Here is a 24,451-nt window from a genome sequence, read left to right on the forward strand (position 1 = left end):
AGAACATGTTTCTCGGCCGGGCGCGGTGGCTCAAGCCTGTAATCCCAGCACTTTGGGAGGCCGAGACGGGCGGATCACGAGGTCAGGAGATCGAGACCATCCTGGCTAACACCGTGAAACCCCGTCTCTACTAAAAATACAAAAAACTAGCCGGGTGAGGTGGCGGGCGCTTGTAGTCCCAGCTACTCCGGAGGCTGAGGCAGGAGAATGGCCTAAACCCAGGAGGCGGAGCTTGCAGTGAGCTGAGATCCGGCCACTGCACTCCAGCCCGGGCTACAGAGCAAGACTCCGTCTCAAAAAAAAAAAAAAAAAAAAAAAAAAGAACATGTTTCTCAGCCTCCTATGTCAGCTGGCTTCTGGCTGGGTTCAGCTAAGGGAAGCTGCCCCACAGACAGAAGAGTGTGAGGCTGGGAAATGCCAGAGTATTTTTCCCCATCCCTCACTATCTCAGGGAGTTTCGCCTACAGCAGCTCTATTTTCTTCATGGTTCTAGCTCCCATGTGATAGACCTGCTATAGTTTCTGCTTCTGCTGAGTAATCCCAGATGCTACAATCTTAGAGTCGCATAATCCGATCGAATTTCCTAATGTGTAAAACAGGGAGAGAATCTGCTCACATTATCTAATTGTTTCAAGAAAAAAAAAAAAGATCCCTGGTTGTCTAGAGGTTAGGGGAAAAAAAACAACAAAGGATGTACATTAAAATTGTAAACAATAAAGTGCTGGACAAACAGGAATTTAAGGGTATATGAATAAGGCAATATGGTGTAGCAGAAAAGAAAACAGGACTGGGGATAATAATTCTTGGTTCAGGATCTTGCTTTTCTGCAAATTGGAGACAACATTGTTGGTAATGTAGTAGTTGCAGAGTGGCATCAATGAAAGTATTTGTGAAATTTTATATTATCAAGTATAAAAAGCTATACAAACATTAAATGAATTCACTAGTTATAAGCAGAAAAAAACTTTATTTCTATCAAATTCAAAAGTATGAACCTTCAAGCAAGATAATCAAAATAATCAATACAATTAACAGGATAGCATATACAGATCAGACTGGAGGTTTAGATACTTTGAAGCACATACACCAAAATTAAGAGAGCCAGCAACTGTCCCACCGAGGAAAAGCACTCTGACTCATCATAAACACACAACTTCTGGGAAACTTGAGCTGACATTTCACAGGACAGTAAACCGAACAGACAGGTCGTCATTGGGTTACAGAACTGATGTGAGCTTGAGAGGGATCACAGTGAAATGCCATTGTAACTCAACAATTTCCCCAGAGATCTGTTCATCTCAAAAACAAGAATATATAAAAATCAGTAGTACAAATTCTCATAAAACTAGAAAAGCCCTCTAAGCCCTAATATCCTTGGAGCTTACATAAAGACTGAGTTTCCTTCCCTTTACTCTTCTCTAAATTAAATACAAAACAGTTTGTTATTTAGGACATTTCTGACTATAGCCAAAGCTTTAAAATGAAGACAAGAAGGATTTTATAAAATGAATTAGATACATATCAACGCTAGGGGAAATCTTCAAGATGGTCTGCTCCTTTGAAAAGCTTTAAACAGGAAAGCTTTTATTTAAAGAATGACACTGTGCTTCCGGGAATAACCTAATTATTACCAGAGGAAGGTATCTATGCCATACAAGAGCTTTCACCCTTTAGAAGTGTTTTACTGCAGCTCTCTCTCTCTCACACACACACATGCGCGCGCGCACACACACACACACACACACAGATCAAATTGGGAAATTCCCTGAAGCATACAGATAATGGCATTTATTCTGGCAAAAACTGTGCATATTGTTACAAGAAAGATAAGGGATGGCAAGTATGAACAATTATATTTCAACAGATGCAGGAAGCAGATTTTTTTCACAGTTGAAATACGGCGTCTCAACATCTGGGGCTTGCACACTTCTCATTTGGAAACCAGACTGGGTCAGTTACATGTGGAAAGGAGTAACTTACTACCAGACCACATTTCCATATTAAAAGAAGTCTCCATTACCAGGTTATTTTTTTTTTAAAGACACCAAATAGACCAGGGAGTTACTAAAAATTGAAGGGGATAGTGAGAAAGCAAGTCTACCATGAACAGGACTTCACCTTATGAATTGCCTCTCTAGCAAAACCAACTGCAGAAAGGAAGACACTGTTAAATGAAAGGCAATAAACGGAATTTTCAGGTGGACACAAATACCTCCTGAAATCCTGTAACCCAGCAGAGTACAGATGAGACACGCCCTCTGTAGATACAGTGTGCAACTACCAGTGTGACTCTGAGTGCCCATTTCCTGTCTCTGCACCAAAGCACCAAAAACAAAGAATCCAGGCTGAAGCAAATATGTTGTTTTATCCGTTAAAGAGAACAGGGAGCTCAAACTAGGAAAAGGGATAAAAAAGGCCCTTTGAATTTCCTGACTAATCCCTATAGGTACATGAAAACCCATTTAAAATAAACAGGATTATTTCCATTTATAATACCAGGAGGCAAATTGAGATTATTACATAGGTAATTGATGAGGATTTGATTAGCCAATGCATGTAATGTACCTAACATGGAGTAAACAGACAGTACCTAGTGCCTATACCTGAACACATTTGGAAATATGCAGTATTTATTATTTGAGCAAAGACCTCCAGCAGGCTTCAATTCTTTGGACAAAAAGCTAATGTCAAATACTGAACTCAGGTTTTATAAAGTTTTATAAACTTTATAAAAGCACTATTTATGGGTTTGTGCAGGCATTTTTCTAAAGTTATCCGGTCTCAACATCTTAAATAGCAGGAAAAACCACAGCGGCCCCTCCCTCCAAGAATCCTTCCTCATTCATGGCTATTCTTACCTTTCTCTTCCCCACCAAAGAGATGGGCACACCTAGAGTAACAATGGAGCTCATCTGAGCTTGGCTGCTAGAGTGCAGCAGGGGAGTGATCCCTGGGGAAGGACAAGACAGGAAGTGAATCTCCCCTGGTTACTGCCTCAACTGTTGCACAACAAGCAGATGGTGGGCAAAGGTTTGGATGTGGCACTCAGAGTCATGTTAATGTGTAATGGAACACAGACACATTGGTACAAAAGTCAGGAGCTAACCTGTGTTCGATGCTTCATCATCGCTTGTTTATCTACCAGCATTTTAAGGATTACTTTATCATCAAGACCTTGTTTGGAGTGGAAGGGGTTGATTTGTTCTAATCTCAGGAAGGAAAAGTGAACAGGGTCTGGATAGCTCCAAGGAGCTCAAAAGCCTATGTGTGGGCACCATGGGCTGGGGATGGCTCAAGGGCAAAGGTCACTTCCGGGGCACAACCCAATGGACACCGAAAGGGTAGTTAAGGGATGTGAGCTTGCTTCCTTCATAGTTTAGCCTGGGCCCAAGCCCAGCCTACTCTGACAGTCGTTTATTCTATTCATAAAGGAGGTCTTATGCAGGAAAACTAAGACTCTCTTCTAGCAGCTTTCTTTGCTTAAGCAAAGGAAAAAAGGAACATCATAAAAAGGTGAACATCACTTTGGTGAGCTCTGCAATTTTTTATTTTTTTAAGAAACAGGGTCTCGCTGTGTTGCCCAGACTTGGGTGCAGAGGTGCAATCATAGCTCACTGCAGCCTCGAACTCCTAGGATCAAGCAATCCTCCTGCCTCAGTCTCCTGAGTAACTAGGACCACAAGTGTACACCACCATGGCTGGCTAATTTTTTATTTTTCTGTAGAGATGGAGTCTTGTGATATTGCCCAGCCTGGTCTTGAACTTTTGGCCTCTGACAATCTTCCTATCAAGGATTCCCAAAGCACTGGGACTACAGGCATGGACCAGCTCCACCATACCTAGACTAGCTCTATTATTCTTGATGTGAGGCCATAAGCAGAACCAAGTAGACTCAAGGCCCTTGGTTGCTTGGACACAAGTAGCTATTAATAACATCGAGGAACAAGCTCAGTCTTCTGAGTCAGGAAAACCTGAGCTGGAGTTCCAGCTACACTGGTCACCAGCAGCAGAAGCCTGGGCAAAATGCTTCACATCCCTGGGACCCCTGTCTTCTTTGTTTATCAACATGAAATCATGGCTGTTTCACAGGATGCTAGAAAGATTAAATGAGATGCTTATAAAGGTCCTAAAACCGCACATTTCACTCAGTAGATTTTCAATAAACAGTATCTATCTTAAGTCTGCGTTAGTGTTGGAGAGTATTAAATATAGCAGCCTTTCCAAGTTCTAAGTCAGTAAGAAGCCTGTTAGGATAATGGAAGCAAACTGAACTAAGAGCTGGGTAGAATGACAGAATGCAAGGTCAGGTTGGCATCTTAGAAACCAGCTGAACCACTCTCTTTGCTTAAAGGTGAAGGAACAGCCATGTGTGGCAACAGAAAAAAAAAAAAAAAAAAAAAAAAAAGATGTCCCTTTAATTTTACTTTTGCCAAAACATTTTCAGGATAACTTTAAATTTTACAAAATCATTTAAGGGAAAACTAGTGAGTTTGTTGAAGAAAACCAGAAATAGATTTTTTAAAAGCCACTGACCACGAAATAAGCATTATGTTTCTAAGACCATGAAAAAGGTATTTGTCTCTTTTTGGTCTCAGCTAGCGAGGGAGGTGAGACCAAACTGCTCAACTGCTGGACAATCTCAGCAAACACACCCACTGCTGAGACTTAAGAGTGACTCAGTGTTGGCTAGAATTGTCCATTTAGCTGGAGGGGAAGGATGGATGGATGGAGGAGTGAAGTATGGAAGCAGGGATCAGGCCACTTCCCATACCTCTCCCAAACTCTAAAAGCAATGATCACATTGGAGGGTCAGCTAAACACAAAGGGAAGTGAAGAAAGAAGTTTGAAGATTTTCCTCTTTCCAAAAAGCAGTCTTTACTCTTTCTAGTATTCTATAGAATAACTCTCTACATTTCCTATTTTGTGGAAATTTTATCTATAGCAGAACTACTCTAAGTTGTGCAATTTTCCTTGTATCAGACTTATTTTTCTCTATACCTGGTTCCCCAGCAAACCTGAGTTTTATCTACATATCTGATATGCACCCCATCTCCACAGCTGGCATTCAATTGCAACTCTACATTCTAAAGTGCTCAGAGTCAATATAATGCACTGACGATTCATAGACCTGACTGGGCATTTTCACTGCATACATCTAAAAAATAAACAATCTCATTATGTTTGAGAGGATGGATGGGGAGAAGACTGGTCTATATTTCCACTAAGGTAGCCAAAAAATAATCACATGAAGGGACAATGGGAGAGGAGCTGGCAAGAGTTTGGGCAGTACTTAGAAGGAAGATGCATTCGTTATCATATAGATGACATACGGCAGCGAACTGACAGAGCATTCACTGGGACATCTTCACAAAGTAAGTAATGTGTTTCAACATCACTAAAGTGTTACAATAGGCTTCTTTTCTTCTCACCAGTATGAAAAGTCAGACAGGAGTCACTCCCAGGAATAGTAAAGGATACTCGCTGGGGACAGTCATGATGCATGAAGAAGGGATACATATTTTTAAGGCAGCAGGAATAAATTTCATCATCCTTCCCAGAGGATAGGAAGAATTATTCAAGGTGGCCACCAAGTCTGGAAACCAGGCAAATCTTTTAACAAATGGTTTATTGATACTATGTTATAACGAATGACAAAATATTAGTATCTAATTCTAGACTTTATGGCCACCCCACAGGATGAATCTTTGGAACAGAAAAAAAAAAAAATAAAGATTTTGTTTTCCCATAATCATAAAGCTGTTATACTTAGTCCAAGCACAGTTAGTACAACATTCTGCTCAACCCCACAGTCTCCACTCCCTTTACCACCTATTTATAATATGTTTGGGTCACTCATAGGAGTGAAACACTGTCAGCATCAATAGTTAGCAGCACTTTCAAAATACATTTTATTGTACTGAATAGAAACCGTAACTATTCAATTAGTCTAGTAATTCCAAACGGTCTTATTACTTCTATACATAAGATATGATCTTACAACATTTATGTAGCTAAATACTTGTATTTCCCATGCTTTTTGAGGATTCCCAAAAGACTTTAGGGGGTCCCCAAGACTTTTAGGGGTTTTTTTTTTTCACAATAAAAGAAAGGAACAGTGTCAATCCATGAGTCAGACCAGCAGTTTAATAAGATCCTCTTCATAGCTCAGTTCCCGGTGCATACAGAAATTCAATACAACCCCATCACTCTCAGCTCTTAGAAGAATTTGAGAGGGGTAAGAGCAATAACTATCAGTTTTGTTTAACGGCCAAAGAGTGAAACAGATGTAAAAAAAAAAAAGCCAAATTCTTTCATCCCAGGATGTCTGAAAAGGAGAGACTCCATGGAGTGCGGATACAGAAAAGGAGTTATTCCTACGGAAGAAAATGATCTGTGGACACAGTCACTCAAGACCAGAGAAACAACCACTGTGAGGAAGCAGCTTCAATTTCACTGTTACCAGGGGGGCACACACCAGAAAGCCTGGGACGAAGTCTGGGCTGGAGCCCTTAGGATTCATTCTCAGGCTTCCTGGTGCTGTAGTTCAACAGCCTTTGTGGGGATGGGGAGAACCAGAAACTATCACCATCATGTGTAAAAAAGAATACCACAGCAACAGCTGTCAAAAACCAGCTGGAGCTGAAGTTACACACCACTTGAAATCCACACTGTACTTGCTTTCTTGTGAAGGGCTTGAGACACGTGCAGAGACACCTTAAACATGTGCAGGTGACCTTCCTTTTCAAAGGCAGAGGAGAGCCTCTTGTGAACTCTTTCTACTCATTTGTTTTCCTATCAGTTCACCATTTCAACTAGAAAAGATGCTGCAAGCTACCTCAGCTAGCTTCTAATTTGGACACAGCACCAATACTACACACACAATTGAATGAATGACCACATCTTCCTGGTTCTTCCATTGGGCAGGGTCAATATGCTTCTTTGGACTGAATAGGTGTGATCTTGTTCGAGAAAAGTGTGTAAACGTAGGGCCAGATTTTGTTCGTCTCCGTCCCGGAAAATTGGTGGAGCACTCCTCGGCTCCTGAAAAACAAAGTCCAACATACAATGGCTTTTTTGGTTTCTTCTCCACATATTAGTGCAGAAGATCCTAGATATAAAACAAGCATGATCTTATGGTCTATATCATATATCACACTAAGTGCTAAACCAGCCCCTTTCAAAGGTATCAACACTTCCACTGGGTGTACCTAAATAAGGTCATAGCTTTTGCAATTCTAGTATGCTTGTCATGATGCCACCTCTTTTCTCCCCTTTAAAACATATCAAAGAATAGCATTATAGGCACCATTCCAAATGTGCCTCAATATACAATTTTCAAAAGCAAACCACTGAAAAGCTTTGGTATATTAAAACCCTTATTGGCCGGGCGCGGTGGCTCAAGCCTGTAATCCCAGCACTTTGGGAGGCCGAGACGGGTGGATCACGAGGTCAGGAGATCAAGACCATCCTGGCTAACACGGTGAAACCCCGTCTCTACTAAAAAATACAAAAAACTAGCCGGGCGAGGTGGCGGGCGCCTATAGTCCCAGCTACTCGGGAGGCTGAGGCAGGAGAATGGCGTGAACCCAGGAGGCGGAGCTTGCAGTGAGCTGAGATCCGGCCACTGCACTCCAGCCTGGGTGACAGAGCAAGACTCCGTCTCAAAAAAAAATAAAAATAAAAAAAAATAAAACCCTTATTACTTAATGAATCATGGAACACATGATTGCTGTATCATAATAATATGATCATAAAACTCTCATCTAAAGGTTTGCTAAATTTCCTGGGGACTACAAAGCCAGAAAGTGATTGTAACAGAGAGTATAAACTGCTGTTTTGAATGCACTCAGCATAGAGATTTGTTTGACTTGCATGTTATTTAAAAAATGTAAATATGTTGCCAATATGAAAACTGAGATTTCCCCCAAAACACACACACAGAAAGCCAGACTTCTGCTCTTCCTGAAAAATGGGAATCTTTGGCCTGTGTGCCCTAGAATGCTAACTGGCTGGAGCAGCCACCCTGTCCAGTTCAACTGTCATTCAGCTGCCTAGCTTGACATATCCCTCACCATGTTTGAGACTCATTTCCAATACCTGCCCTAGCCCCTGCAGCCATTTGAATTTTTAATCTCTGCTTTATGGTTTTAGCCTTTCTTTGTTAAACTCCCTACAGACACTTCAAGAAGGGACACACCAAAAGTCTCTTCTAATCTTCTATCCGAACCAGATATTTGTATGTGGGAGTATCAACATATGTGGGACCACTATCTCAGTCACTTAAAATTTTAAGAAAATGAAAATAAATCTCAATGTTGTTTTACATCCAGAACAGATAGAGATGATCAGGTTTGAGGTCCTTATGTTCTAACAGTTTCAGGATAAAAGTACGGAAATTTATCTTTCATGTACAGCTCCAGCATTTCATCTGACTTCTGGGAAGGTTTTGGGTTGTTAGTGTTTATCTGTCTTAAAGAAACACTACTCTGCCTCAGCCCAGTGTTCTTCCCCGTAGGCTCCACACCTTTCCAGTCTGTCCTTTGTCATGAAAATATCGACGCACACTCACTTGTATAATTCAATGACTGGCTTTGCCACGTCTTTGTACTGTCTTAGCCTGGCAGCAACTGCTTCAGGTTTATCATCCTCCTGCTGGACTAATGGCTCACCAGTGACGTCATCAATACCCTACAAATACCAAAGAAAACAATTAATATAGACAACAGTTGGGCCATTTCACAGGTAAAAACTTTTCTGTGCAAAACCGTGTATTCACCTTTGACTCCTACCACATGAAGAATTAGGCCTTGGTGACAGTGTTAATTGTAAGAGTAGTAGAAAAAGAAATAGCACACTTAACAGTATGTTAACCTTATTTCCTGGGAGCTGACATTAAATCTTTATTAACAGTTCAGATCTTTTCGAACATGTTCCAGTGCTGTTGATAAATGCTACTTTCAATTCGGCCTAAAATTCCATGCAACCTCCCCCAACAACAAACCTTTAGACAATGTCATCTTGGTTCTCTAAATATCCCTAAAACTACCTTGTCTTCTAAAATAAAGCCTGAGTTCTTAATGCAGAAAACAAAATCTCAAAAAACCAACTTGGTTTACTTAGGAAAAATACTAATCTAGGAGAATACAGTTCAGTACCATCTCTGCCAGCTTTCCAATTCTATCCTGGCGCTTCTATGAAATTTCCCTTATTCAGGTTATTTTACTAGATCGAATAATGACATACGCTGTAGGAACGTACAGAAGGAAAAAAAAAAACTGAAGTGACTGTGTCCTCACCTAAATTATATTACTCAAAAGGGAAGCTGGTGTTGATTTGTTAAAACACTTTAGCTTTTCTTATGTGTTGCTGCTTTCTCAATGTAAAATAAACAAAAAATATACCTTAACTGCTAGTTCTGATTAATACAGCTTTTATTTTATTTATTTATTTATTTATTTATTTATTTATTTTATTATTTTTTTTGAGATGGAGTCTCACTCTGTTGTCCAGGCTGGAGTGCAATGGCTCTATCTCGGCTCACTGCAACCTCTGCCTCCTGGGTTCAAGTGATTCTCCTGCCTCAGCCTCCCGAGTAGGTGGGATTACAGGTGCCTGCCACCATGCCCAGTTAATCTTTGTATTTTTAGTAGAGACGGGGTTTCACCACGTTGGTCAGGCTGGTCTTGAACTCCTGACCTGAGGTGATCCACCCGCCTCGGCCTCCCAAAGTGCTGGGATTACAGGCATGAGCCATTGCACCTGGCTGGTCTTATGTATTTGATTTGAAAATGTATATGATTTTCTGCAGTGTGTTTGTCTAATTATTTTGCTAGCCTTCTATTCTCCCCAAAAAAATCTCATGAAGCACATTATAATAAAGTTATAGCTGACATCATACATAGGGTTAAATATTGAACACACTATAAATTTGGGAAAAAAGGCAAGAACTCCCCACTCTCATCATATGTAACAACATTCATCAGTTGGGTGGGGCACAGTGGCTCATGCCTATAATCTCAGCACTTTGGGAGGCCAAGGTGGGCGGATCACTTAAGGTCAGGAGTTCAAGACCAGTCTGGCCAACAAGGCAAAACCCCGTCTCTACTAAAAATACAATTAGCCAGGCGTGGTGGTGGGTGCCTGTAATCCTAGCTACTCAAGAGTCTGAGGCAGGAGAATCGTTTGAACCCAGGAGGCAGAGGCTGCAGTGAAATCATGTCACTGCACTCCAGCCTGGGTGACAGAGCAAGACTCTGTCTCAAAAAAAATTTTTTTAATAATAAAAAATGACATTTATTTTAGTGAAACTCTTAACCACAAAAATTAAGGAAAAGAGAAATAGAAGGCATGAATTAGAATATTTTTTAAAATGACATATTTAAAGGTGTATTAAAATAGGAATTATTAAATGACCCATGACAATCAGGGACGAACGTTCTGAGAATGGTAAATTTATAAAAAAAAAAAAAAAAAAAAAAAAAACCTTGATTTTCAATTTGTTTTAATCTCCCCAGGAATCTAGCTCCTTACAAATTGCAGAATGGACACGTTTTGAATTTTGCCTCCCATGTCCATGACTATTACTCACCAGGGGAGATAGTCACAAGAAATAAATCTGTCAGAAGGTAGGCCAGAACAGAACCGAGAGGCACAGGCAACTCAACTGGATAATCAGGAACTGGCTATAAATGTGAAATGCACTAAAATTCCATTACAGCTCAGGGCCTCGGGTATATGACTTATTCTTATGATTTATGAGTGAGCCATGTAATTATCACATGTGTATTCCATGGTTGTTAACCCAACATGACAGGAGAGATGGGGATGGGAGAAGGCTGTATATTACCTCTACTGCCACGTTCTTTATTTTACTTACAGTCACAAGGCTCAGAAAGTCATTTCCAGAATTTCAGAGCATCAGCAAATACAACCCTGTTTCCAGAAAGCAGAATGATGCTAGAGCAACGGCGCCCCTCCTTCCCAGGGAACCCGGCCACCACTGACATAGGAGTTAAGAAGAAATCACTTAGGTAGCTAGTAAGGGGATGGAAGTCCTCAGTAAAGCTTTTCTCTTTAATGAAAAGCAACCCAAATCATTTTCTAACAAAGAGCAGCCTGTAAAGTCGAGCTGCAGACATAGACAAGCAAGCTGGGAGCTTGCACGGGAGAATGCTGGCAGCAACAACGGACCAGACGTGTTCAAGATGGTGGCTCCATCTTCCCTTCTCTTTGTCAGCCCGTGTACAGTAAGAAGCAGACAAAAGTCGGCAGGCCAGGGAGAGTTCATTTGCATAATAAGATTAGGGTGGGGCCACCAGCCTTCCCTGAGCACTATGTAAACGTCGTGCCTGATCCAACCAATCTGTAAGCCCTATGTAAATCAGACACCATCTCCTCACCCTGGACTATAAAATCCAGGGCATCCACCACCAGCTGGTCTTTTCCACTTGGAGCGCACTCTTCTCCAGAGAGACAGCCGTTTCTTTCTCTTCTCTTCTGCCTATTGTAAACCTCCGCTCCTAAACTCCTCGTGTCCATGTCCTAAATTTTCCTGGCGCCAGATGACGAACCCCAGGGTATATACCCCAGACAACATAGCCACTTCACCACAGCTGGTAGAGTTGATCTAGGTTAGCACTTTCACTAAGGTCTTCAAAAGCAGCATGGTAATTGCAGATGTTCTTTGAGAGAAACCCAGGCTTTGAAAAGCAACTCAGTGGTAAGGCTTTTCAAATTTTATGAGAATCTCTGCATCAGCAGGTCTGGACAAAGCCAAAATGTAAAGCTTCTGTGTTGGACTTCAGTGTTCCCATCTGTATTGTCAGAACTTCTTTTTTACTCCCACCCATTTTTCCCCCATCATAGCTTCTTGAGACAGATATCAGGAAGGGATCTAATAAAATAATTACAGAACTTTTACCTTTTTTGGAGGTGGGAGGGAGGCTAGGTATTACTCTGTCGCCCAGGCTGAAGTGCAGTGGCACAATCATAGCTCACTACAGCCTTGATCCCCCCACCAGGCCAATAGGCCTGGCCCACTTTTACATTTTTAAAAGACTTCAAAAGGAGTGCTTAACTCAAGTGAAAAAGTCTCATTGGGACTTTACTGACACAATGGCACCCAGGAGTTGGGAAGCCATTCTTAGCCCCTTGAAGTAATTTTCTTTTTTTTTTTTTTTTTTTTTTTTTTTTGAGACGGAGTCTTGCTCTGTCACCCAGGCTGGAGTGCAGTGGCCGGATCTCAGCTCACTGCAAGCTCCTCCTCTCGGGTTCACGCCATTCTCCTGCCTCAGCCTCCCGAGTAGCTGGGACTACAGGCACCCGCCACTTCGCCCGGCTAGTTTTTTGTATTTTTTAGTAGAGACGGGGTTTCACCGTATTAGCCAGGATGGTCTCGATCTCCTGACCTCATGATCCGCCTGTCTAGGCCTCCCAAAGTGCTGGGATTACAGGCTTGAGCCACCGCGCCCGGCCAATTTTCTATAGTAATTACTGACTCCATCTATATTCAAGTGTAATAATGTTTCCATAAAGATTAACCTAATAAAGCACAATGCCATGCATTCCACATTTGAATGATAACAAGTAATAGTACCTACCACCCGTTTAAAACTGGAGTTCACTATTGTAAAGACAACTCAATCTGTCTTTATCAGATAAATAGTCTTTATCATAAAGATAAACCAAAAAGTCTTTATCAAAAAGAACAATAATTATTTAAGTAAATTTGTTAAAATATCTGTATACATATACCTTTACACATGTCTAATTTGAGCTAACTGTATCAATATTATACTTTGAACCTTTTAAGGGTAATCTTTTTATTCCTTTAGCCTTCCCTAGTCACTTAACCACCTGCCCACTCTGCACATCAACTATGATTCCTTTCCCTCATCCAGTTCCAGCTCAGGATACAGCCCTCGTGACTTTCTCCCTGATCTTATAAAGCTAGAGATCACACACTCAACACACCAACAGATACACATATAAAGAGGTGTAGTCACTGTTTTACAAAAATGGGATAATTCTGCTGTTTGTACTTCTCATTGAAAAATACTTTCAGGGCCGTGCGCGGTGGCTCATACCTGTTATCCCAGCACTTTGGGAGGCCAAGGCAGGTAGATCACTTGAGGTCAGGGGTTCGAGACCAGTCTGGTCAGCATGGTGAAACCCCGTCTCTACTAAAAATACAAAAACTAGCCAGGCATGGTGGCACATGCCTGTAATCCCAGCTACTCAGGAGGCTGAGGCAGAAGAATCACTTGAACCCAGGAGGCAGAGGCTGCAATGAGCCGAGATCACACCACTGCACTCCAGCCTAGGTGATGGAGCAAGACTCCATCTCAAAAAAGAAGAGAAAAAAACTTTTAGAAGATTTCTCCATGTCAAAAAACTATAATGCTTACCTAGTAGAATGGCTGAAATCTAAAACACTGACTACACTAAATATTGGTGACAATGTGGAGAAACAGAAACATTTACTGCTGGTGGAAATGCAAAATCAAATAACCAGTTTGGAAGACAATTTTTGCCAGTTTCTCACAAAGCTAAATATATACTTACAATCCAGCAATTACACTCCTTGGTTTTTACTCAAAATAGGTGAAAACTTACATTTGCACAAAACTGTGCACATGAATATTTGGAGCAACTTTATTCATAAATGCCAAGACATGGAACCAAGATGTTCTTCAAAATGAATAAACTGTGGTACATCCATACAATGGAACATTATTCACTTACAAAAATAAATCAGCTACCAAGCCTCCAAAAAACACAGAATGTGTAAGTGCATATCACTAACTGAAAGGAGCAAGTCTGACAAGCAGACATACTATATGATTCCAATGATACGACATTCTATAGAAGGCAAAATTATAAGGACAGCAAAAAGATCTGTAGTTTTCAGAAGTTTGGGGAAAATCAGGGAGGAATTAATAGGTAGGGCACAGGAAATATTATAAGACCATGAAGCGATTCTGTATAAGGCAGTAATGATGGACAAATGTCATGTCATTGTGCATTTATCAAAATCCAGACTATAAAAGAGAAAATGAGAACGCCAATGCAAACTATGAATTTTAGTTAATAACTTTTCTATTATTAGTTTATTAACTGTAACAAATGTACCACACTAATGCAAAATGCTAATAATGGAGAAGCGTGAGTGAGGGAGGGGATTTTCCATTTAATTTTTATGTAAACCTAAAGCTTATCTAAAAATAAGGTGTATTAAGTTTTAAGTAGTGCTAATTCATTCTTTTTACTGACTATATTATATTCCAAGATGGTGTAAATATTCTCCAATTCATTTAACCATTTCCCTATAGATGAACATTCATTTGCTTTTTTGAGATTTTTTTGGTTTTGTTTTTTGGCCACTACAGCAACATTGAAACAAACATCAATGTATACATGACCTAATCTACTAATGCTTCCATTTCCACAGCTATTCTCCTAAAAGTAGCCTGAATTAAATATTTACTTAAAATTCATAATATACATTGCTATGTTGCTTTAAAAAGAGGCTACAAATACTTTAGCTAACAAAAATGAGAGTACTATTTTCCCCAGATCCCACCAGCAATAGACTTTGTTTTATTTTTTAAATAAATATAATTATATACATTATATACCTATATTTATCGGTAATAAATATAAAATTAAAATTTTTATATTTTGATTTTGCGAGTCTAATGGATCCAAAGAGATATCCTATTTAAATACCTAAATGTCCCTTCCCTGACTACTACATTTGAACATTCAAAAAATGTTTTTTAGTCATGTAGATTTATTCTTTTTTCAATGGTCTACCTTATATCCTTTTCTCCACTTTTCAATGGAAATTGTTTGTCTTTTTCTTGTCGGGTTGTGAAAGCACTTTGTATATTCTTACATGTACATGAGGTGGATTGAAGTCCAGGTTATATACCCTTCCGCTAGGAGGGTGAATCCAACGGCGGCTGAGACGATCTTTAAGTGTTTCAAATGGAATGTTCAAACTGATCACTAGATCCACTTCACAGATTTTGTCGAGGGCTTCGGCTTGTCCTAATGTCCTAGGAAAACCTAAATGCCAAAAACAATACAAGTCAAATGCGCAAGATATTGCCCAATTCCAATTAGTTCTTGAAACATTTTCAGCGACAGAATTAAATCTGCATATACCATTCTAAAAGGAGCTTTACACTATCTGCGTGATGGGATAATTTGCATCCCAAACCTTAGCACCACATAATAAACCCATACCACAAACCTGCACATGTATCTTCTGAATCTAAAAGTTGAAATTATTTTTTAAAAAAGAGCTTTAACCAAGAACGTCTACCTCCATAAATGTAATATTAAAATAAAATATGCTATTCTATAACCTAGCTTCTGCATTTGGAAGACTCAAAGATTAAGGAATCACATGATAAAAATTTAAAATGTGCTAAACTAAAAATCACTAAGCCAGTCCTGGCTCTAGTCCTTTCTCTGCTCTTAAGTACCTGTGTGACCTCAGGCAAGTTACATCACCTTCATTTCCACTTTCTGTTAAAGAAGTGAAGGGAAAATATCATATCTTATATCCTTTGAACACTAGCTGTTTATGAGTAGGTTCTTAGGTTAGCAAAACTAACTATATACATTTATATTAGAGTCTAAATCAATTAAAGTATGATCCTCCACCCAGACCTTCACCTGACTCTGCACTTTAACCAAAGTAGGCAATCTGATTAATAACATGGTGACTATCATAAATACTGTATTGTATACTTGAAATGTGCTGAGAGCTGATTTTAAGGATTCTCGCCACACACATAAGACATCATACCTGTATGAGGTGATGGATATGTTAATTATTAAACCTGACTGTGGTAATCATGTCACACTGCATGTATCAAAGCATCACATTGTACACCTTAAATATATACACTTATTTGTCAAGTATACTGTGATAAAGCCGGAAAAAAATTTTAAATTAAGTCTATTTAAAAGATTTTAAAGGGAACTAGAGTTTTTAAATCTATTGGGATACTGCAAAACTTATTCTTCCTACTTTTCTAAATGTGTGGAAATAACAAAATTAAAATGTGGGCTCATGGGCATCTCTTCCTTTTCTGATTTAAGTATAAGCTCTGGGTGACCTCAGGAGTTAGGTCATATGAGCCCAAATTACACTTTTCTTCAGAGACTGACCTCTTTAAATGTAACTCCAGGTTTGGCTTGGGTGGGGCTGCATAGTGGTAACTTTTTCCTAAATAAATCACTCCAGTTTATCTGCTCTGACAAAAATCTTGCTGGATCTAATATCACTTTTTAAAAAATGTCTTTATATCCTAGTTAGGTAAAAGAACCAGGTGGATGAAGAGCTGAAAGTATAATAAAAGATGGAATATCCAGAAGAGAAACTTTAAATCCATTCAGATAAGAATACCAGCCCATCTCTACCCTTCCAAATTGGAAGTATCAAGATGACAACTTAAAAATGGGTATTCATGGCCCTGCAGCACTTACAATTCAAAGAACTCCTTTCCTTACTGTAGAAAGTTGGTGGCTCAAACATGAATGTGCAGCACTGCATTGAAACCCCTAAGTCTGTGTGAATGCCAATCTGATTTCTGAGTGCTCACTGAGTTGAATGTGACAAAATCCACCCACACTACTGCTTCAGATACCTATTGCTTGTAAACTCTCCAATATTCCCTCCAAAGCCTGCCTTACTGCCTGTGAGTCATCCACATAAAATCCCCTCTCAATGCCCGTCAGGTTCTGCCTTTCCCTGGACAACCCACTCTTCACTAAAATGTCAAGATGACAACTGGAATAAAAAGTTGCCTGCAAGGGGAGGGGGGAGGGGGGAGGGATTGCATTGGGAGTTATACCTGATGTAAATGACGAGTTGATGGGTGCTGACGAGTCAATGGGTGCAGCACACCAACATGGCACAAGTATACATACGTAACAAACCTGCACGTTATGCACATGTACCTTAGAACTTAAAGTATTAAAAAAAAAAAAAAAAAAAAGTTGCCTGCAAGGCCAGGCACAGTTGCTCACGCCTGTAATCTCAACACTTTAGGAGGCCGAGGCAGTGGGATCACTTAAGGTCAGGAATTCAAGGCCGGCCTGGGCAATGTAGAGAGAACGCATCTCTACCAAAAATAAAAATTAAAAAAGTAGCTGTTACTGGTGATGCACACCTGTAGTCCCAGGTACTTGGGAAGCTGAGGTGGGAGGATCACTTGAGCCCACGGAGTTCAAGGCTGCAGTGAGCTACAATCACACTATTGCACTCCGGCCTGGGTGACAGAGTGAGATAGTAAGCTCCTGTCTCCAAAAAAAAACAAAAGAAAAAAGAAAGAAAAGAAGACAGAGAAACAGAGAGAAAGAGAAAGAGAAAAGGAAAAAAAGGTACCTACAGCCCAAACAACCTCAAAATCATCTATAAACTCTTTCCCCCCAAACCTCTGCTGCACCAATGAAAAGCATTTTCTAAAGCAGTGGCTTCCAAAGTTATCTTCATTGGAGTATAGAAAGAAAATATTTGAACCTTGGGGAAGGGGGAGGTCCGTTCTTTTAAAAGAATGTCGCATTAGTGGACGGGCATGATGGCTCATGCATGTAATCCCAGCACTTTGGGAAGCCCAGGCCGGTGGATCACTTGAGGCCAGCAGTTTGAGACTAGCCTGGTCAACATGGCAAAACTGCATGTCTACTAAAAATACAAAAATTAGCCGGGCGTGGTGGCACATGCCTGTAATCCCAGCCACTAGGGAGGCTGGGGCATGAGAATTGCTTGAACCTGGGAGGCAGAAGTTGCAGTGAGCTGAGTTCACAGCACTGCACTCCAGCCTGGGTGACAGAGTAAGACTGTTGGGGGAAAAAAAAAGGTATCACATTAGTGAAATTGCATGGGTAAATAAATAATTTATACATAATTATCCATATATTGAAGATGTAAATTCAATATTTTCACTGATAAATGTAAACAAAGAATTTTAGAGATCCCTCTTCTAAAGACCTGAAATCTTAGCGACAGTCCCTGCCTTGTGTTCTAGCTTCTGTGACCTTGACAAGAAAACAGTCTTTATATCCTTCAGATAGAGGATGACAGCTTGGGGTGGGGTAGGGGGTGGGGTAGGGGGTGGCGGGGGGTAACCACTAGAAAAGAATAGGAAGCTCTAAAAGATAATGTAACGTTAGTTCCTCCAACAAATAAAAGCTCGAATCTTATTGGCTAGTTTCCTTGTCTAATGAGGGTACAAGCCAGTCTGCTCAGCTGAGCTCTGGAGCCCTCTGGAGGAGTAAAACGCAAAGTGTACAACATAGGTTGAACTCAGCAAGACAAATTTCAAAAACATGTTGGATAGCACCTGCTACCTACTGGACTCTCACATTCAGACCTGCTAATGACCACAGATGATAATGAATTTCCAGTGGTTTAGACTACAAGCAACAGGTACCTGAAGCTGGTTTAGAAGGAACAACTACAGAAATAAATCATTCCACAACTTCAAGCATTCTCCATTTGATGAGACACATCAAAATCATCAAGGAAGACTCAAAAGAAAAAATCAGGGCCGAGTGCGGTGGCTCAGGCCTGTAATCCCAGCACTTTGGGAGGCCGAGGCAGGTGGATGACCTGAGGTCAAGAGATCAAGACCATCCTGGCCAACTTGGTGAAACCCCATCTCTTACTAAAAATACAAAAATTAGCCGGGCATGGGCAGGCACCTGTAATCCCAGCTAATCAGGAGGCTAAGGCAGGAGAATCACTGAAACCCGGGAGGCGGAGGTTGCAGTGAGCCAAGATCGCGCCACTGCACTCCAGCCTGGTGACAGAGCAAGACTCTTCCTCAAAAAGAAAAGAAAAAAATCAGTGATGATGGATGCTCAGATCCTGTCCCAGACTTCCTAGAGTAGAACATCTAGGAGTGAGAGCAGGACTTGGGTATTTCTAATATTTACCCCTGATTCATGACAAACCACCAAACTTCTCAGTGACAGCAACAGTGCAAGTATAATACCAAACACTCATCCGCCCCATTTTTCTGTCAGGCTTAACTCTACTTCTAAGCAGGTAACAAACCACTTTGAAGAACAAGTTGCCTCTATCTCATTTCATCAGAAGACAGCTGGGAAGGAAAGTCCTAAACACATGCAAATCTTTCCAGATTTATGAAGTCCCTAACTTAGTCACCTGTTTGAGCAGTTCTTCTCCAGAGGCGCTCATGTACTTGTCCAGTATCTTACCTCTAAGGGAAGTAGTGGCAGGGGAGCAAGCATGGTATATTAGTAAGAACAATGTACCAGACATAAGTCAAAGATCTGGGTGCCACTCACTATTTCAAAAGTGAGGAGAAACACCCTTAAGGTAGACACTCTCAAGACTCAATATAACACATTAGTTATTAGCACATGCTTTGAAAACAGACACACCTGGATTTAATCCCTGGCCTTTACCTAGCCGTAACTATGAGAACTTTGGCAAGTTTCATATACTCTCAGATCCTTAGTTTCCTCAGATATGAAAAAAGGGGCCAGGCACAGTGGCTCATGCCTGTAATCCTAGCACTCTGGGAAGTCAAGAAGGATGGATCTCTTGAGGTCAGGAGTTCAAGACCAGCCTGGCCAATATGGCGAAACCCCATCTCTACTAAAAATACAAAAATAACCCAGGCATGGTGGCCCACGCCTGTAATCCCAGCTACTCAGGAGGCGGAGGCAAGAGAATCGCTTGAACCCGGGAGGTAGAGGTTGTAGTGAGCTGAGATCGTGCCACTACACTCCAGCCTGGGCGACAGAGAGGGACTCCATCTCAAAACAAACAAACAACCACCACCACCACCACAAAAAAAAAAAAAAAAAAAGGCAAGGGCACATTAGTTTTCTAGGGCTGCCACAGACTGGGTAGCTTAAACAATCCTGGAAGCTATAAGTCCAAGACCAAGGTATCAGCAGGGTTTGTTCCTTCAGAGGCCTCTGATTCATAGATGGCTATCTCTCCTGCTACCTTCACATGGTCTTTACTCTATGTATCCATGTCCAAATGTCCTTTTCTTATAAGGACACCAGTCAGAATGGATTGGGGTCCACTCTAATGACCTCATTTTAACTTAATCACCTCTTTACAGACCTTATCTCTAAATATAGTCACAATCTGAGGTATTGCAGGGGCGGGGGGAGGGGGCATGGTCAGGGCTTCAACACACGAATTCCGGGTCAGAGGACACATCCGCAACTCAGCCCATGACAAAGGGTAATGCCTACTGCACAGGGCAGTTTGAGGATTAAAAGTGACAATCCCTGCCGGGCACGGTGGCTCACGCCTGTAATCCTAGCACTTTGAGAGGCCGAGACGGGCGGATCACGAGGTCAGGAGATCGAGACCATCCTGGCTAACACGGTGGAACCCTGTCTCCACTAAAAATACAAAAATTAGCCAGGCATAGTGGTGGCTGTAGTCCCAGCTACACGGGAGGCTGAGGCGGGAGAATGGCGTGAATCCAGGAGGCGGAGCTTGCAGTGAGTGGAGATCGCGCCACTGCACTCCAGTCTGGGCGACAGAGCGAGACTCCGTCTCAAAAAAAGGTGACAATCCCTGTAAAATGTATAAGATGCAAAGTGCTGGGCACGTGGAGAGCGTGCTGGTTAATAAACAGTCGCCGCTGCTTTTGGTAGAGCTCACCTAGAAGCTCAGCTCATTTCCCAATTCAATACAAAAGCAGCAGCAGCAAAGAAAGGCCCTCATCCACCCACATTTAATTGCCCACATTTAATTCCTTTTCTGGGTTTTTTCTAAGAGTTTGGGAAGTCCCTGGTGCTCTCTGTGGCAGTTACAGCTCGGCACGGGTAGTCATTAGTCACAGGGAGCTCAACCCCAGCACAGCACAGAACCTGGGCACAACACAGCCACTACTTCCATAAGCCTCCTTCCCTTGGTTTCTCAGTTTGCCCCTTTCACCACCTACCTGACTCTTTAATAGTAAAGCTCCTTAATCTACTTTCCTGATCCAGTTCAACACCTTATCATGGTGGGGTTTCATTTGGGTTACAGATGGAGTCAACACAAAGACTCACTCTTAAGCTGTTGATAGTACAAGTGTACCTTGAGGCAGCAACACGGCACAACTTCTAAGGAACCAGTGCACGTGCAGGCTGTTAACTGTAACTAAGGATCCAAATCAAGAAAAGTGGCAAATTTGTGGTATTTTCTGTAGTGAGTGCCCTCTTCTAGAAGCATTCACAAAGACAAGACAACTATGCCTTCGAAGGAGCTGGACTACATGGCTTCCAAGTCTGCAGCTCAGCAAACATAGCCTTTATGCTTCACATATACGAAACTGTTCACAAAGCATTTCTATAAATTTACTTATCTCTTATTCTTCTCATTAACCCTATGAGGTGGACAGAGAAGTTATTACCGTCAGTTTAATTAAGTTTGGATTCAGTGAAAGCCAACAGCACAATGCATATGACATCAGGTCCTTAGATTTCTGCTAAAGTGCTCTCTCTTTCTATTCAATGATGCTGCTGTATCAGGCATATAAAAAGTAATCGTTAAAAAGAATCCTCCAGCCTGGGCAACATAGTGAGACCTCATCTCTACAAAAAGTACAAAAATTAGGTGGGCATGGTGGTGCCCGTTTGTAGTCCCAGCTACTTGGGAGGCTGAGGTAGGAGGAACGCTTAAGCCCAGCAAGTCGAGGCTGCAGTGAGCTGTGATTGTGCCACTGTACTACAGCCTAGGTGAGAGGCCAAGATCCTGTCTCAAAAAAAGAGTTGGGGGGAGGATCCTAGGCTGAGCACAGTGGCTCATCCCAGCACTTTGGGATGCTAAGGTGGGAACATCACTTGAGCCCAGGAGGCAGAGGGTGCAGTGCACTGAGATCATGCCCACAATGTTGCCCCATCTATCTTTCTTCTACCTACCTAAAGAGCAGAGCATCACGGTGGCATCTTTATCATCACAGTTACCACTTGTAGAGCATCCCTGATGTGCCAGATATATTATATGCAGAGGAAAAGCCAAAACTGTACAGGCTTGCAGAGGCCTACCCACCTGGGCCCCTGGCCTGCCACCTCTCTCACCTCATTTCTCTGTCCATGTTTCCATGCCAGCCATACTGGCGTCCTTGCAGCTCTCAAGCAGGCACGCATGTGCCCACCTTGGACATTCACAGTTCATGTCCCCTCCACTTTTGCTCCAGACTCCCATGTATATCCTCAGCTCCTCCAAATCTTGGCTCCAGTGGTGCCTTGTTAAGACTTCTCTAACTGCACTCTACCACATGCCAACAATCCTATTCACCCTTTATTTTCCTTTTGTTTTCCTTCAGAGTATATATCACCATTTGCCATATACGATTTACTTTATAAGTGCTTCTATTCCCACCAGAAGTAAGCTAAATCAGAGTAGAACATTTTAAGTTATTGTTTACTGCTATATCCTTAGTGCTGTAAGAGTGCTTTGCACACAGTAGGTGCTGAATAAAAATATTTGTTGAATGAGCAAATATTATCTCAAAAGTCACAATAATTCTGTCAGGTAGGCCTTATCCCCATTTGAAAACTGTAAAAACCAAGGCTGGGAAAAGTGAAACGACTTGCTCAAGATCACAAGATAAGTGATGAACCTAGATTTAAATGAAGTGCTATTTGTCTCTACAATCACATGCCATGTACCACACCATGCTGTCTTCCTCCTGAACAGAAAACGGCAGACTGTGAGAAGCAAATTCTCAGACAGGGAGAAATGCCTGATCCTGATGTCTGTGACGGGCAGCTTACAAAACGACTTGAGGAATCCAAATCTTGTATGGCTTCAGGAACCGCCTGATCCAGCACTGCACGTACAGATGATTTTCTTCCCACATACACAACAAGAAATGTTCTGCACCTTGCTTTTTCTCTTTGGAGATTTTTTTTCTGCATAATACATATTACTGTCTCATTCTCTTCTGCAGACACAGGGTCTTGGTTTGCTCGCTGGGCTGGTCTTGAACTCCTGGCCTCAAGCAATCCTGTTGCCTCAGCTTCCCAAAGTGCTGGGAATCATGCTCTTTAATAACTGCAGACTACAGCATGGTTTGGATAAAGCATAATTTAACCAATCCCCTAATGATGGACATCCAAGTTGTTTCCAGTCAAACTGCAATGAGCGTCTTTGCACATGACCTGAAACACATGACTAAGGAAAAGTTGATTCACAGTTAGGAATATAGATCCAGAGGCAAGCTGCCTGTGTTTGAGGTCCAGCTAAGCCCCTTACTTGTGACCCTGGTTACTTTACTTCTCTATGCCTATGAAAATAATAATACCTAATTCATAAAGTCATTATGAGAAATAAGTAAATTACTATATGTAAATTCCAGAATAGTGGCTAGCTCAGGATAAACTGCATGGCAGGGGGTGGGCAGTACTTGGAAAAAATGAAGGCAATGTGGGACGGGAGGTAAAAAGACAAACAGCAGGTTTGGGAACAAGAAAGACATGAAGGATAAAGATAGATTTGAGCTTTCAGCAAAGGATGAAAGACACACTAGGAGGCAGAATAATAATACCACCACCACCATCACCATCACCCAACATGAGATTTTCACATAGGATAAAGTCCTCGGTAACAGAAAAGACAAGAAAGAAAGTCGCATCCTAAGGGGAAATCTAGGTTCTCTTTATTACAGAAAGTGGAGACTTCTGCAAATAGCATGGGTCTGTGGCGAGGAGGGTGGGGGAAACTGTCAGGAAAAAGGATTCCAGAGGGTAAGGTGAGGAGGGGAATCAATATTAGAGAAACCGAAGCAGATATAAAAGAAAGGAGAATAAGAGGATGGCTTACCTTCCTCTCAGAAGTGAAAGGCAGAGTTGGAAGTGACTGGCCTCGAAGAGTGCCATTTTCAGGGCAAGTGTGGGGAACTAGATAGACCCAGCAGTGGTCACAAAGGCCCTGGGGATAGGCTAAGGCTGCCTCCAAAGTTTGGGGTGCTATTTCACAGGTGTGGTGTCACAGGTCCTGAAGAGGGGCTTTCTCTCACTCTGGTTAGACATAAGGGCAAGGGCTCTACAAAGTGAGTAGCAGCATTTATTCGTCTACAAGACTTTTAAAATATGGATACTCAGCCGAGAAGAATGGCTAACACCTACAGTCCCAGCATTTTGGGAGGATTTCACTTGAGCCCAGGATTTTGGGACCAGCCTGGGCAACGAAGTGAGATCCTGTCTCTACAAAATAATTTAAAATTAACCAGGCATGGTGGTGTGTGCCTTTAGTCCCAGCTACTCAGGAGGCTGAGGCAGGAGGATCACTTGAGTCCAGGAGGGTGAGACTGCAGTGAGCCATGTTCATGCCACTGCACTCCAGCCTGGGTGACTGAGCAAGACTCTATCTCAAAAAAAAAAAAAAGAAAAGAAAAAGAAAAACATACTTTTCAGCCACAGATCCTAACTTTAAGGCTTCAGGGCATAC

The 24,451-nt window shown here is 41.5% G+C and overlaps 1 protein-coding gene across 10 annotated transcripts in view; it reads right to left on the reverse strand.

The window, feature by feature from the left end:
- Positions 1–947: 947 nt before the first annotated feature.
- The window catches only part of AK4 (adenylate kinase 4), an 85,235-nt gene continuing 61,731 nt past the window's right edge, over positions 948–24,451 (reverse strand). For all 10 annotated transcript variants that reach the window (XM_028832846.2, XM_077954676.1, XM_001089356.5 and 7 more), the window contains 3 exons: positions 14,897–15,069; positions 8,570–8,688; positions 948–7,041 (listed from right to left, as the gene is read on the reverse strand). In XM_028832846.2, the coding sequence (XP_028688679.1) occupies positions 6,927–7,041; positions 8,570–8,688; positions 14,897–15,069 (407 nt within the window). In that variant the 3' untranslated portion in view covers positions 948–6,926. The remainder of the gene's footprint in view (positions 7,042–8,569; positions 8,689–14,896; positions 15,070–24,451) is intronic.

This window comes from Macaca mulatta, chromosome 1, assembly GCF_049350105.2.
Source record: "Macaca mulatta isolate MMU2019108-1 chromosome 1, T2T-MMU8v2.0, whole genome shotgun sequence".
Classification (NCBI taxonomy): domain Eukaryota; kingdom Metazoa; phylum Chordata; class Mammalia; order Primates; family Cercopithecidae; genus Macaca; species Macaca mulatta.